This window comes from Sesamum indicum, linkage group LG5 (assembly GCF_026168435.1).
Source record: "Sesamum indicum cultivar Baizhima isolate 11 linkage group LG5, ASM2616843v1, whole genome shotgun sequence".
NCBI lineage: Eukaryota > Viridiplantae > Streptophyta > Magnoliopsida > Lamiales > Pedaliaceae > Sesamum > Sesamum indicum.
Genome location: NC_142661.1, coordinates 20018385 through 20035076, shown reverse-complemented (window position 1 = coordinate 20035076; position 16692 = coordinate 20018385). Strand labels below are relative to the sequence as shown.

General features: G+C 36.2%; 2 protein-coding genes across 5 annotated transcripts; both read left to right on the top strand.

Annotated features, from left to right (window-relative positions):
* The first annotated feature begins 2698 nt into the window (after positions 1 to 2698).
* Positions 2699 to 3418, top strand: LOC105161453 (Oleosin family protein). The gene has a single exon (XM_011079144.3). It carries the CDS (start codon positions 2789 to 2791, stop codon positions 3257 to 3259), a length of 471 nt encoding a protein of 156 aa, XP_011077446.1. The 5' UTR covers positions 2699 to 2788; the 3' UTR covers positions 3260 to 3418.
* Positions 3419 to 6031: 2613 nt separating this feature from the next.
* Positions 6032 to 16345, top strand: LOC105161451 (uncharacterized). Of its 4 annotated transcripts, none has more exons than XM_020693911.2 (20): positions 6032 to 6389; positions 6759 to 8149; positions 8246 to 8314; positions 8395 to 8593; positions 9231 to 9312; positions 9748 to 9870; positions 9947 to 10015; positions 10123 to 10204; positions 10288 to 10347; positions 10450 to 10502; positions 10579 to 10745; positions 11760 to 11928; positions 12627 to 12684; positions 12810 to 12866; positions 12948 to 13193; positions 13475 to 13536; positions 14263 to 14319; positions 14428 to 14521; positions 15264 to 15404; positions 15634 to 16345. In XM_020693911.2, the coding sequence occupies exons 2-20, from the start codon at positions 6818 to 6820 to the stop codon at positions 15709 to 15711; spliced, it is 3198 nt and encodes a 1065-aa protein (XP_020549570.2). In that variant the 5' UTR covers positions 6032 to 6389; positions 6759 to 6817; the 3' UTR covers positions 15712 to 16345. The 4 variants fall into 4 exon arrangements, with proteins under 4 accessions (XP_020549570.2, XP_020549569.2, XP_088736511.1 ...); XM_020693910.2 differs by having other exon boundaries at positions 6032 to 6502; XM_088880385.1 differs by having other exon boundaries at positions 6032 to 6522.
* The last annotated feature ends 347 nt before the right edge of the window (positions 16346 to 16692 follow it).

Genomic DNA, 16692 nt, shown 5'->3' with positions numbered 1-16692 from the left:
CTATTCCTGCAGCATGTGCCATTAATCCATTGGATACATAATAATCATCGTCATCATCAACTTTGTGCAATGGTTCATAACTGGAAACAGTAACTATGATTCTTTAGGTCTGCATTTATCAAACATCATAGTTGTAATAATTCAGAGATCACGTGCACTTGATGAATGCATATAACATCTATCTCTCTGCATCAACTTTCCATAACAGCAGAAAATTAGATACTCTCCACTCTTATCTCTTTCCTATTTTAATTTACTGTTTAAACCCCACACATTTGGTAGATTATTTATTAGAAATGTAGTGACGAAAGTAACTTTTGAGAAATAGAGGGCAGCCCTTAAGTGATGAATTTGAATTTTATAAATGTGGGTAGGTACGTACTTTATTATTATTAATAATATTTTTTTTATTTGTTTACTTTGAATATTAAACGCATCAAGAGTTAAAGGATTTTCAGATAAATTCTAAATTAATAGGGTTAATTCTGCAAACAAAAGTTAGTACTGCGATACTTAAGTCAATAACATATTACTGAAAAAGATTAAAGGAAAACTTGAATCAATGTGAAAATGATTGTGAAATTATATATATTCGTGTGGAGTGTAAAATATAAGCTTCAAACACCCTAAAAACCAATAGAACATTGAGCAAATAAGTGCGAGGATTGATGTAATCAAAATTTATACCCTGAATGACTACGTGGGTCAATTTATAGCCTTTTGTAGAGCCAAGTTTGGGAATTTGTTGTTGAGTGCTATATAAAATTGGAAAGTCCTCTGGCTATCATCCAGAAAAGAAAAAAAAAATCTATTGTGATTTAAACACATTGAAAAAAATATGATTATTTTACCAAATCATGTCAGGTCTATTGAGATTTTTAGAAAGTTGTTGCTAATGGTTCATCAGCTCGACTGTCATCCAATCTGTCGAATCTAAATGAGATCTTTTAGTATAACGTGTCTTTATGTGTTGGTAAGCTATATAATGGGTCTGTCCAACTGTATGATGACGTGTTCAACTGAAATAAATTTATTTCACTTAAACTTGTTAGTTTAGTGAAACATAAAGTAAGTTTGTGAGTCTTATCTCCTTGATGATAGACTAGCCGATTGATCACCAGTTAGGCTAGTGGATGGTGCTTTTTGGACTTTTAATCCATGAAAAATTTCGAGGTCATCAAATATATTGATTAGTTTATAAAAATTGATGTATTGAAGTAATATTTGAGTTTGCATGTAGGGATCATAACAATCAAAATATAATTAAAAAAAACATTATAGGAGGAGAGAAAAAATGGACAATGTTTTTCTCAAAAAAAAAAAAAAATAGAGATGGGATACGATGTGAAGTGAATTAGATCTTAAAAATTAATGCATCATAAATGTCATATCGGAAATGTTGCTAGCAAATCAAGTAAAATGGATTGTTGATGTGGTAGTTTGGTGATTAAGTGTTGAATTTTTTTTCGTTTGAATGTTACGAGCTCAAATTTTGTAAAAATATAGAACTATTTATTTTATGTGAGTGTATTATGTAATGATTGTGATCAGTTATATCTGTATTATAAAGTTGAAATTAATTTTAAAAATGTGTTGGTGGATCAATATTAATGAAAATTCAACAATATCTTAATAAATATTAGAGAAAAAACCTTATATAACAATTAATTTTTTTTCGATAAATGTAATGAAATTTATATTAATAAAAAAAAATTGTCTGAAATAATCATTGGTTATGATTTGAAATATTTGTTTTCCTTGGTCCTGAAAGTTACGTACTAAAGTTGGCGCATCACCACACATAGGCATAGGCATAGGGATAGGGTGTCAAATGTCAATTGAAGTTGGCCACATTCAACCCGTCATTGGCGTCCGGATCATTTCCCATTGACGAGATAGAGAGAAAAGTGTTAGTGGGCCTGGCCGTTGCATGAAAACACGTTCCTTCAGTTTCGGACTCAACTCCCCTTCTCACAAATTGGACAGCCCAACCATTCACGCAAGTTCGGCGCTACACTTGAGATGTTTTTCACTGTAGTGTTCAAAATTCTTACCTACTCCCACCAAATTCGCTACTTTGAACAGATTACTTGTTATGTTTTTGGGAAGTTCAAAGACAAATTTAAATTAATGGCATAATAAAGTGTATTTGATGTATGATTTAAAAAATAATAATAAATTATGTAATAAGTGTATTATTTTTGTTGTAAAATTAATTTAGTTCGATTAAATTTAATTTTATCACATAAACCTCAATATTAACGGATTTTTTCCTTTTAAATTATATTTTGATGACAACTTATGACTAGTCATATGATTGTCTCTCGTCCCACCAAATTATACGAATTTTTGTAATGTAAAATCAAATGTTATGAATAAATAATATTAACATTACATAATTTATTAACCCGGAAATTTATATTCGTATATGTATATATATATATTTCATTTCACAATGCTTTGCCTAGCAATTAAAAAATAGCTTGTACACTAACATTCAGGACGGGAATAAATAAAGAAATGAATGAATAGATCCAAAGTGATACCTAAATATTGCAAAAGAATAGTTCATATATGTAGAGGAGGAGGGTGAGGCTAAACTCCAAATCCCTTCCATCCCTCCCACGTGTTATCCTGCATGAAACCCAACGTCCACACGCGTCACCACATCCTCCAACTCCCTCCATTACCTTTCCGATCATCTAAACTTCCCAATCTCTCTCTTTCTCGCCCTCTTTCTCTCTCTCCCTCTCTTTGTCTCTCTCTCTATCTCTCAAACACACACACAATGGCTGAGCGCCAATATCCGTCGAGAAGGCCCGCCACAACCACCGGCTCCTTCCTACAAAAGCTGAGAGAACACGCGCCAAACTCAACCCAGCTCGTGGGCCTCGCCACCCTCGTAATCTCCGGCGGCATTTTGCTCCTCCTCACCGGCCTGACCCTCACCGCCACCGTCCTCGGCCTCATTTTCTTCGCGCCGTTGATTCTCATCTCCAGCCCCATATGGGTTCCCGTCGGCACTCTCATCTTCATCACCATTGCCGGGTCCTTATCCTTCCTCGGGTTCGGCGTGGCCGTCGTGGCGTCAGTCTCCTGGCTTTACAGGTATTTCAGGGGGTTCCACCCGCCAGGCGCGGATCGAGTGGATTACGCGAGAACACGGATCGCTGACACGGCGGGTCAAGTGAAGGACTACGCGAGAGAGTACGGGGGATACCTGCATAGTAGAGTTAAGGACGCTGCTCCAAGTGCTTAAATAATCAGTACATCAACCCAAGTTTTGCATTCTCTGTTTTGCATTTCGTCATTAATCTTGTGATCATTTCTCTCCTGTTTCCAATGGATATTTCTCTAATTTGTTGTTTCTATGATATTGTCGTGTAATGAAGTATATTATCCATTTGGTAGCATGAAATTCCCGGTCTTAGCCACACAATAGAAGTGTTGCTAATGAACTCAAACATTAATGTTGTGTTCAGACATTATGGAGATTAAATTCATTGACCATCCAATCCTAATCTAACTTTTGTTTAATCTAGTATGAATAGTTTAATTAGGGAGTTGTGCTTAAGTGACATTAGTAGTTGGCCATGGGACACCATTCTATTGGAAAAATTCTTGTCTGGATTAAGTTTAGTCAAATCCAAACCAATCAATCACAAGCATGTGTATTACATCTACAATGTTATTGATTATTTTTCCTTAATTATACATTAATAACAAGGTAGGTGAATTATATTTGTCCGGTGTAAGTTTATGTTTGTCCGGATTGAGATCGGAATTTTGAATCTACAATCATGAGTGGGGCCAATGTTTAACCTTAATCCCCAGCCACAACAGTGAATGGTAATGTACAAGCTATTACGCATGCATGGGCACGGTGCTGGATGGCAGCGAATTCAATTTGGGATTGGCGAGGTGGACGCACTCTGCAATACTTGAAATATTCTGCCTGTGTTTTCTTTGAAGGATTTGGGGGACAGTTGTAATTTTAAAAATTAATGTTTGCCAAGTCTCAAATTTGTTTCGAGGTTATAAAATGTGTGTATCGTAAATAAGAAGAATAATTTCACATTGGTTTTATTACTTTAATATGTCTCCTGTATATATAGTCTGTAATTACATATGTGCTCTCATAATAATTGAAAATTTTTGAATATGCAAATCTTTTTTGGGCTGAAGGAGTTATATAAAATAATACCATATATATAAGTATAATGTATAACTATTAGTATAATATATTGATATCGTATCAGATTTAATTACATAAATATTTTTTATATTTTACAAAATTACGAGCACTCCTTTGTGGGTGTGTCAATATCACTTGAATAGGAATATACTAGAAATTACAATTACAATATCAAAAAGTATATTCATAATTTTGTAAAGAGTATGAATTATTTGTATAATTAAATTTAACTTCAAGAAATGTCAGGTCTAATTTATTCTATTTATTCTTAGGGCAAATTAAAACAAGTCCCCGTAATTAAAAGTATCTTCTCATTGTTGAAAAAATATCAATACTTTTATGATTTTCAATTTCAACTATCACATAATAATTAGTTTAATCCGTTCATTTTCGTTAGGTTTCCGTCAACATTTAGGTGAACTGATCGAAATGCCCTATGTACTATGAAACATAGGGAGTGTTTGCCAGCACTTTTGAAAAGTGCATTTCAGATTTTGATTCCCAAAAAGCATTTTTGAAGTGTTTGTAATGCCAATTTCTACTTCTGAAACGACTAAGAAAAGCATTTTTAGGCCAAAAGCTAAAAGCACGTTGGAGGGTACTTTTAGCTGATTTTACTTTTTTGTAAATAAATCTAACTTTATTTTTTACTACTATGTCTTTATTATAATAATCTTAATTTAACTTTATTCATTTTAATTTATTTTTAGAATTATATATTTAAAGTTGATATTGAAAATTTTAAATAATTTTAATAACTTAATAATAATTAAATTTACACTTTCACATATTTATTATTTTGAAATTTTTATATATATTTGCTATGTCATCTAATTCTATTATTTTGTTCACATATTATTATTTGATTAATTAATAAAAATATATTTTTTCAATATTTTTTAAAATTTAAATATGAAATATACTGACCAAAATAAAAATTATCATTTTTGTGAAAAATAATTATTCTAGACAAACAACAAGTGAAATAATAAGTAAAAATAGTATCTTTTTAATTGGACAACATGATTTTTAATCAATTAAGTTTATTTTAGAAGTGATTTTTTTTTTCAAATGTCATACAATATAACTTTTATCTGTTTCACTTTTGTACAAATAATACTCATTTTTATTCTACTACAACTCTCAACATTCTCTACAAAAATAACTTCTTTAAACATAGAATTTTTTGCAAACACTTCCATAGTCTTACTTATGTTTTAAAACTTTTTAATTTTTTTTTATAAACTCTGTGGATAATTGTTTTATAATTTTTAGTTTTTCATTTATTTCGTCCGATTTTTTATGATTTTTATTTTTTAATAAAAAATGAAATAAAAGTAAAGTTACTAGTTTTAAACTTTTATTGAAAAAATATATAATTTAATTAAATATTAAAAAATATTTAGAATTTTTTAAATAAAAAAATATTTATAATTGAGCTAAACATTAAAAAACTGGTTGTGATTTGGTCTTAATCCTATGTAAGGTGCATACATCTATGCAGTTACAGTCTTCCATTTTGCTCCTTTTCTTTTAGAAAAACATAATTATTTATGAGATCACTGGGATCCGAAGTGACGTTGACACATAAACACACTGAAGAAGCGTTTTTAGCTGAAACTGGAAACAACAGAGCGACGATACCGGAGAGAAGCCCAGACACGTCTATCCAAAACAGATCTGGAAGTTCACAGCTAATTCACCCACCACGTGGCGCATGAAGACAGGAAACATGGACTGGGCCCCTTTAAATTAAAAAAAAGGAAAAAGAAAATAAAATTCTAACCCACCAATTTCACCCCTATCTACTTCTACATTTCGCTCCCCCACACTTTGTTCTCGTTCCTTCCGATGCCAACACGACTTTTCTTCTCTCAAACTTAAAACACAAGAAATGCTTTTTATATAAATTCAACTCATCTACAACTTTTCAGTTTCGTTCGTTGCCGCTCCTTTCGTTTTAACAGAAAATTCAGGAAGAACCAGTTCCCCAAAACCCTAACCTCTTTCCCTTTTTTAACCTTCTCTTTTTCTTCCATTCTTAGATCTGTTTTCCCCATACTACTATACGTGTAATTGCGTACGGAAATGGAAGTTTTACATGGATGAATGATGATATTTTCTAGATCTGTTGGAGTTTTTTCAGATGGAGGATTAGATTCCAATTCGATTTTCGGTTTTTTGGATTGAAGAGGTGTGTTAGACCGAGTCTATGCCTTTAAAATCAGTTCAGAATTTAGAATTCGGAGTTTTAGAAGAATGACTTGGGAAGTTAGTTATGGATTGAGCGGACTTTCCTTTATTGAGGTGGCCTAATTTTCGATTACGTGAGTTTTTACGACACATCGAATTACGTTATGGAACTGAGTCCTTGCGAGTTTTGTGTTGTATCATCAGAGCCTGAAAGCTTGTGCTGATTGTTGAAAAGAATTTGATGCGTGTTATCGAGATATCGACAAACTTTTGAATATTTTTCTATTTCTTCCTCCCTTTTGCTGTGTTTGAATTTAGTAGTCTGGAATAGGATATTAAAGCTGATTATTGATTTTGTGACTGTGTGTAGTGGTGTCTGTGCATGGGGGAGGCAGAAGTGAGGGTTATAGTGCTTTTTGCCACGGAAGTATGATGGAAATCGACAGCCAATTGAGGATTGAATCAAAGCTTGACCAGCATTGCATAGGGGCGAAGGGTTCCAAAGCAGAGTCATGTGAAAAGAAGCCAGCAAAGGAGGCATGTAATGATACTGAAACGATACCATGTGCAGCAATGGAGGCTATGGACATGGCAGATAATCCTGAGTTGAAAACTTGCACATCAATACAGGTGACAAGCATGGAATTGGATAGCATTGAATTAAACTGTTCGGCTGATGCTCAGACAAAAGAAGTCCCAAATGAAACAGAGCTACAGTCTCCACCGAAAAGCCATGCAAAGGATGTTGTAGATGTTACTGAATCAAAATCTTGCTCTGAAATCCAATTGAAAGAAGTTGCTGAGTCAGTACCCGCCATGGGAACTTGTGAAAAGGAAATCTTGAGTAGTGCAGAGTTAGAACCTTTGGCCAAAAACCATACAAATGAAGGATTGGAAGGGCATTTCACGACAAATTTGGTGAAGGAAGCACCGGGTGATGTAAAAGTAGAACTGAAGGATGTAATAAATGATAATGAAATGGAACCCTGCACTGAGAATCATGCGGTGGAACTGTTTGCCAATGGCGCCCTGGAGCTATATTCTAGTATCAATGACATGAAAGCAGCCGCCAATGATTTTGGTTTGGAGCCTTGTCCTAAAAATGAAGTGAAAGAGCCCTCCAATGATGATATACACTCTGAAGTTTCAAATCCAAACCTGTCCCCGAAGCATGTGACCTCAAGTTTGACAATTAGCAGCCAACCGGTTGATGTGCTTGGCAGTGATCATGGTGGTTGTGGAGAGATTACATCTGCTTGTTCTCCGAATGCATTTGCTGATGTGAGTTTCTGTGAGGAAGAGCACAGTAAGTGCAAACTGGAATCAGTTAGCAAGGCTTGTGTGGTGCTTGAGATTCCAAAGCATGTTAGGCCCACTGGTATTAGGAAGATCACATTTAAGTTCAGTAAACGGAAGGAGGATCACAATGGTGACCCATCTGTTGCTATTGAGCCCCTGCCCAACGAAGAATTTCATGAGCACTGTTATGATAACCAGTTTTCTGTCCCAGCTTCTGAACATTTAACTAATGTTGACATTCAAAGTCATGACTGGAATGCTTTGGAGAATACAGAAATCAATTTAAGCATGGACGGGAGAGAATTTCATGACAGACGAAGTCCTTCCTTGTGTGTGCCTAATAGGGAACTGAAAATGTCTAAGAAAATTATTCCAGATAATTATCCTACAAATGTTAAAAAGCTTTTGTCGACTGGAATTCTGGAAGGAGCCAGAGTTAAGTATATTTCAATATCAGGCGAGGTACAGTATGTTGTGTAACTTGTGCTTTATTACTGACGTGATGTTTTTGAAGTTTTTTCTAGTATATTATTAAATTTTGTCTCTGATTGATTGCAGAAAGAGATTCCAGGAATCATCAAGGGTTGTGGTTACTTGTGTGGTTGTTGCATCTGCAACTTCTCTAGAGTAAGTTGCCATCTAAAAGTTAAACTGTTTACTTTATTCAGGTGTTTGGTACTTTGTTATGATGTAGATTTGTGAAGCAGGTGGTTAGTGCGTATGAGTTTGAACTCCATGCTGGTACCAAGACCAGGCATCCAAATAATCATATATATTTGGAGAATGGGAAGCCAATTTATAGCATAATCCAAGAACTGAGGAGTGTTCCTCTTAGTTCACTGGATGGTGTGATAAGAGCCATGGCAGGTTCTTCTGTCAATGAGGAATACTTCCAAGTCTGGAAAGGTAAACGTTACTAAATTGCCTTTCCTCTAATGCTTGTACCGAAACTGATTGTGATGGTTATAGGAACCGAGTTATTTTTTATCAGATTGGAAGAGGATATCTCAGAGTTAGACTGGTTTAATCTTACAAGGCAGGGTTTGATTCCATTGCAATTCCTTGAACATTAAACTGTTTAAACTGCTTAGTTCTGCCGTGCCATCTGAGTTGGCAAACAAGACATGCTTCTCATGTTGCCTAACCTGGTTTAGGGAATGATTGCTTGCGTTAGGTACAGCTTGAGGACCAAGGCACAAATCAGGTTTCTTGTCTGAACTGAGTGGAAAAAGTGATCCCAGGAACCAACTCAGTCAACTCTCACTTCATAGAGTCCTAAAACTTCGCCTATAGGCTTTTCCTTGTGTCCTTTGCATTTTTATACATTAACTGGACTGCATATGCAAATTGTCGAAGGTTTGCATGGGGATAAATGCGAATTGGCAGTGTTCTCAAGCTACTGAGTCAACTTTCTTTCTCCATGATTCTGAGTACTTGATTTGGACAGGGCTTTGCATGTGAAGGAAAAGTGTTATGGAAAATCCAGCATGTTTTTCTGTTCTTAAATATTCAGATTATGATGTTTTTTCCAAAATTCTTGCAGCAAAACTCCAGCATGGTGATGATGTAGCCCATTCAGATAGTGTATACCAAAGCAAGCATATTGGCATGTATCACTCCAACAGGTACAATGCCCATACATTATTGTCAAATTTATCATAGAATTCCTTTCTGCACCAACCTAGGCAAAGGATTCCACTCACTGGATAGAGAGGATTGAAACCTACTGAAGAGACGAAAGTGTTTTCAATCCAATTCATTAAAAATGAGAAGCATGCAAAGTTGTGAAGTCATTGATGGATATGCACTCATCTTGACGACTAGCAGTTTTCAGGCATAAACTCTGGATATTGGTCCAATTTTGGTTGTTTTAGTCGCCTTTGTGCGATTTCCTGATTTCCTGTCTTGAGTTGTACTTAGTATACGATGAAGGTCTCTTGCAGAATTGTTAACTTTTTTGGTTGCCTTGCTGTATAGACTATTGTTAAAGACTAACGTGCTCGGCAGACCTTCTGATTTATCATTGTTCTTCTCATTCACTTTCTATCATGAACTTTCAGCTACCCCAGTTATCGTACTGAAGACAGTCCCTATCCTTCTTCATGTCATTATGCTCACATAACTCCGTTCAATCAACAAAGATACATAGAGGCGCCAGCAGAGCGGAAGCGTCTGATCAAGAAGTTTGTTTTATTACCTCAGCCCTCCTCTGAAGTAAATGCAGGTTATCCAAGTTGCTCAATATAATTTCTTTTGCAGGCCGAGGCATAATTCTTCTGGCTCATTTTGGGAACATAAGAAAGCAACTGAAGGTGGCAACAAAAAGAGGCAAGCTTGTTGTGGATGTGTATTTTTCTCTTCAGTTTTTGTCACTTCTTTTCTTTACCTTGTCCGTAATTTGGTCTATTTGGATACTAATGGTTAGTGTATGACAGGGACAATGATCTGCATAAATTACTTTTCATGCCAAATGGACTGCCTGATGGGACCAGTTTGGCTTATTATTCCAAAGGAAAGGTAGTATTTTTATCTGTTCAATTAGATGTCGTCATTGCTTATCCAGTGTGGATAACTTCAATAAAAAATTTGTCTCTTCGCAGAGGATTCTTGGGGGTTACAAGCAGGGAAATGGTATAGTCTGTAGTTGTTGTAACACGGAGGTATGAGTTGCATCCATATGAAACTTGCTGGTATCTGTTTCTGTGCTCCCAGCTCTCACTTCCCACCTGATTGGTGCTGTTTTTTTTTTTACTTTACAACAGATTAGTCCTTCCCAGTTTGAAGCTCATGCCGGATGGGCAGCAAAACGTCAACCGTAAGTAGCTTTTGAAGACTTATAAATTCAATTCGTATTCTGTTGATTAACAAAACAATCTTTTTACCTTCTACAGCTATCGTCATATATATGCATCCAGTGGCTTGACACTTCATGATATAGCTTTGATGTTGGCAAATGGCCAAAATCTTGCCTCCAGTGGCAGTGACGATATGTGTGCTGTATGTGGTGATGGAGGTGAACTGATTATATGCAATGGATGCCCTCGAGCTTTTCATGCAGGTAATTTTTTTCTTTTCCTCCATTAGCCAATTTCTTTTAGCTTTCAATATGATTCTATGTTTTTGTTCTATCTGCTGTTTTTATAACTGCGGATTTATATTCATATGAACTGCATTCAGTGAACGATCTAATTTTTGTTAAATATCCCATGTCATGTACACATTCCTCCTGGTACTTTTCACATGTTGATTCAAAAGATTAGATATAATCTTTTTAACTGCATGTTTCTAGAGGCTCAATCAGCTGTTGATGTCTTCACGAGTCACTGATTACAATGCTTTTGGTTTTGGGTTGAAGGACCATAGAAGAAGCTGAGCTGTTCATCACTTAATATGTTTTGTTTTTTGATGAGAAATGAGGTTGTTCATATTATCAAAGGAATAGCTGAAATGGGAAGCTGTACTGGAACTTGATTTTGACTTGAAGTAGATCAATATTGATTGTACTTTCCTAGACGTGCATTTGATTTCCCAATAGGAGCACTCGGAGCATGGATTTTGGATTGCTGAAATACATGCTTATTCAGATGTCTCTTGCCTATTAGATAACACTTAGATTGATGTTTACTTATCCATGGGAATACAGATGTGGCGATTCTTGTGGTTGGTAAAGTCATTTGCTTCATATCAGGAAAAGTGACGTTTTACTGTGTATTCTTATGTATTTCTACACTTGGGAGATGTGGTCCCGTTAATTGGGCTTTGTGCTCACCTTCCTGGTCTATCTACGTATGAAGTGACTGCAAAATGATCTGCAATTTAGATTTATGTTCTGGGGTCAGTGTGAACTACTCAACCTTGTGTTTTGGGTGATTGTGTCTGGTTCATTCAATTGGCATATATGTGCTTCCCATATTGTAATTGTGTTACCAGTGTATAAATCCTGAATTGGTATATGGTTGTAGCAACAGCACTCTGATTTTCTTTTCTTACTTGGTAATGAAATCCCTTGCCTTCAAGATGTGCTTGTGCGTTAGTTTCATATTGTGATTAATTCACATTGAGACTCTTGCAGCTTGTTTAGGTTTACAGTGTCCCCCTGCTGATGATTGGCACTGTTCATACTGCCGAGACAAATTTGGTCCTGGTAGAAAAATATCTGGGGAGTCAAGACCTATTATCATTAGGCTTAAAAGGGTTGTCAAAGCACCAGAATTCGAGCCTGGTGGTTGTGTTATCTGCAGGTCTGTTGCAGCAGTTACAGATAGTTTTATTTACTGCCTGTGTAACTTTGCATTTGTTTTAGTTGTATTCTTCTCACAAATTCTTTGCATAAACATCATTTTGTGGAACGGATGAGTTTCTTGCAATTTTGATGATACACAACAGAGTTCTTATCTTAATCATGTCCCAGCAAATAGGAATTCCAGCATAGCTTTTTCAACTCATGGGTAGTCTTCAGCATGTCTTTTTAGCCTTTCCCGCTGCATATATAATTTTCTGGACACTTTGTCAATTAGGGCATAATAGTTGCTGTAGATGGTATTCATACATGTCCTATCCTTATCTGTTCCCGTTGAAGGGATGAAATAGCAATAATTTGTGATAACATGGATAACAGATGAATTTATACCATGGAACACGGAACTGTATTCATGAATCATGATGAGAGAAGTCTTATGAATCAGATATGTATACTGCAAATAATTCAATTCTGGTAAAATACCTTTTCCTGTACAAGGTGTAGGGAAATGGTCTACACTTGTCTGTTCTACTATCAGTTTCTTTTCTTTAGCTGCACTAGTTCTTGATCAATCATCATTGGTTTCATGTTTTGCTTTATACTTCAGATATGTATGAAGGTTGGATTATCCAATATGCTCAGATTCTGAAATATGTATCTGTGTTGCTGTTCACTGAAACTTTTCCTTGTATTTTGTAGGTCGCAGGACTTCAGTGCTGCTAAGTTTGATGACCGGACAGTGATAATCTGTGATCAAGTATTACTTGCTTACCTACCTACCCATTTGACCTTTCATTCTAGTTTTCTTTGTTAATAACATGCTCATTTGCATGCCTTTCGTATATAACAATTTTGTTATGATACTTCCATCTTTTTGTCTAGTGTGAGAAGGAATATCATGTTGGTTGTCTTCGTGAATCTGGGTTGTGTGATCTGAAAGTAAGTCTCAGATGCTTTTGGTATCAATTGTTGGAGTGTTTGGTCAATTGTTATTAGCTCATGTTCAACGCATTTTTACAGGAACTTCCTGAAGATAAATGGTTCTGTTGTGGTGATTGCTATAAGATTTTTGAAACGCTTCAGAATTTGGCTTCTGGTGGACCTGAGATCATTCCAGCTTCAGTGTCAGCTACAGTATATAAGAAGCACACAATGATAGGTTTAAATAATGGGTCTCACAATGAGATCCAATGGTGCATTTTAAGTGGGAAAAGTCGCTTCCCTGACCATCTGTTGCTACTTTCACGGGCTGCTGCAATCTTTCGTGTAAGCTCTTACTTCTACTGTTCAGGTTTTCATTCTTTGGTTAATCTATGCTTTAAAACTGGTTCAGCATGTATATATATATATATATATATATAGCATTGCAGTCACCACTTATGCGGATTGCAGACTTCAATAGCTTTTAGATATACTAGGCTTCTTTCAGTGTGAAGTCTTCTGTGAGTTTGCAGATTGCAGGAGTTTGCACCTAAGCAGACTTTTCTATGGAAATCTCACTCATCTATTGGACAGTATCTTTAATTTTGTCTTGATTGGCTTTGCAGGAGTGCTTTGATCCTATTGTTGCCAGGTCTGGTCGCGATCTGATCCCAGTTATGGTGTATGGGTGAGTTGTTACTCTTTCTTTGGTATGTTGTAGCAGACCATCACTATGTTTTTTTTCAGAATTTTGGTGGTTTACTAGACCAGATTAAGGCGAGGATCCTTTTCATATCACAGGGATGTTCTTATGAAGCATGGATAGTACTTATATCAACATCTTTGCCATAGCTTCATCATATGGTAGTTTAAAGCAGTTGCTTTTTAAATTCCTTTTGCTTGAGATAGAACTAGTTTGAGGATCATCAAGGATAGAATCACTCTTTAGGGGAGGTTTAAATATCTAACTGTGACCATTTTTTGGGTGACTTCAGAAGAATGTTTCTGGTGCTGGGATACAACTGGTGACTTAAGTTAAAAAGATAGTGCGGATAGATCTTGTATTAGTTTTTCAATGTTTCATGCTAATGTGGGAAAATGCTATCTAAACATGTTATGCACTTATCTGACTGTTAGTTGATGAAAGCCACATAAAGATAACTAATTACTAATATTTGCAAACATTGAGCAGAAGTATCAGCTATAATTTTATGTACTGTATTATCTATATTAGTGGGAGTAAATACTCTTATATTTTTGTCGTATCACTCTTTCCTACACTGATTGGTAAGCAACTGCTCTGATGCAGATAGCCTGATGAATTTCAGCTATTAATATTTGGGGGAAAAACCACATTGCTTCATTCTCTGTTTTTGCTTCATTCCTGTTCACCAGTAAATTCTTCTTTGTGCAGAAGGAACATATCTGGACAAGAATTTAGTGGAATGTATTGTGTGGTCTTAATTGTAAAGTAAGTAATAAAGAATTCTGGCCGTCTTTCATTTTGTTTGCTCTCTTCTCTGTAATTTGAAGATCAATGTTGCTATTACTAGTCAGTCTAAATGCCGGCTGTATGCAGGTCTGTTGTTGTATCAGCTGCTCTTCTCAGAATATTTGGACGAGAGGTTGCTGAACTTCCTTTAGTGGCTACTAATAGAGAAAATCAAGGAAAAGTAAGTAGTCAACTTGCGAAGTTATCTTTTCTACTTGGGACCTAGGAGAGATTAGTGGCCTTCTCCTGCTATTAAAAGATTATTTGTTTTCCTCTTTCTTTGTCTTAAGCTGGGAGTTTAGTCATCTAGCTGCATTTGATAGGAGAATTGGTACTCCGTTAAAAGGGCTATTCAGAACAGAACAGGATTTCACACAGATATTTTCCTATTTTTCTATGCCTGCTAAACTGCACCTAAATGAGGATTAGTGTGGGTACCATTCTTCTACCTTGTTCAGGACTGCAGTTGTTGGGAAGTCAATTATGTGCTGTAGATGGGAGTAATATACCTTTCTCTCTTTGTATCTCATTTCTGTGCGTATTTGTGAGATGGGATGGATGCAGCAGACAAGAAGCCCCTCTGTTTTGCCTGGATGTGTTTTTCGTTTTCAGTGAGGGTTGGGGATTTGATGTGGGACTCTAAATCATGTCTGTTCTTTCTTATTTCTTTCCAGCTCCAGTTACAATGGTCTTTTTTCTGGTTAGTTGGGGAATGAGTTTCCATTCTTAGCTAGTAATATCTTACTAGAATGGGCTTCATCATCGACTTACTAAACAGAGTGGAAAGAGTAATTATAGGAATTGTCACTCCCTATACAAAGCAACAAAGTATTATTCTTTCCATATTAGGTTTTGCTGCATGCATTGTACTAGAAAAACAGTTTTGATTGTAACTAACTAGAGCCGATAACTGCAATGTGTAGGGTTATTTTCAAGCACTGTTTTCCTGCATTCAGAGGCTTCTGTCGTCCATGAGTGTGAGACATCTGGTGCTCCCTGCTGCGGAGGAAGCTGAACCTATGTGGACGAATAAGCTAGGCTTCAGGAAGACAAGCAATGAGCAAGTAAGTCAACCAATCTGTGGAGGGTAGTTTTGTCTTTGGTGGACACCGAGTCTTTTACATACAAGTTCCAGAAAGCCGTGTTAATGCAAAAGTGAAACTGAAACCAAAAGGGAAACAAATTCTATGTTCTGCAAAAGAAATTTGTTTTCTTATATTGGCAGCACATTATGTTATCTGTCTTAATGCTTGCTGGAGTTCCTGACTGTTGGATTGACATTATCCTGGGCAGATGCTCAAGTACACGAGGGACTATCAGCTAACAATTTTTAAGGGGACATCCTTGTTGGAGAAGGAGGTACAACAGTAGAAGATTCATATGAAAGACTTCAGGCACTGAAAAACCGGCAAATAGCCTCGACAGTCGGTTTGATGCCCCCTTGATTGCACCGGACAGAGTCACTTTCCGCAAGGACATCCAATGTTGGAGGTCATAGGTGGGGCAGGCAGCTGACCATCTCATCGTTTGATCATTTAAAAGCATTCAATGGCCAGTTGGCATGTCATGGGAAACCAGGGCCAGTGTGTTGATTACTAACGGAGGAGCCAGACCGTGGAGGTCAGTTCTGCCAGAGACATTGTGTGGGCTTCAGAGGATAGCATTGTGGTCCATCTTTTCAAGAATTTTGTTAGGCAAAGGGCATAGGCTGGAACGTTTGTTTTCCATTATGTTTGTATAGACACGCTACTACCGTTTGGTCTATGGCCTTAGCGATTTGAGTTTTTGCTGATGTATAGACTAGTGAAGATATCTCGAAATTCTCCAGGCATGCTGTGCTTTTAATTTGCATGCATGACGAGCTTTCTCATCCTGTTTTCACTTTGATAGGAACTGGAAAATATTTTGATCTTTGTAATTTGAAAAGTACATGGCATTTATGCCGGACCTATATAGTTTCCCTAACGCAGGTTATAATGAAACATGTGCAGTGGTTTTGAGCGTATTGCCCAGTTTGGTTTATACACGTTTATTCATGCATGTATATGCCATACGTGTTCATTGTTTTTCTTTTCCTTTTTTCACAAACTGCATTCAAACCCAAAACATAAGATTTTGAGTCCATATGAATCTTTGTTGTTTGCTTGCTGACAGTTCTTTCATACGCATTGTTGCTGCTTCATACTCTGGGAGATTTCTGTAATTTTGGCGCCAACACAACGCACTTATTTCCACTAGTTTACTAGAGAGAAATAAATAAATACATAAAATCAAACAGATTTTCCACTAATTCAGCAGGAGATTGGAATCCAACTGAAGGATCTTCCACCACTGAACGTTGCGTGTGGGATT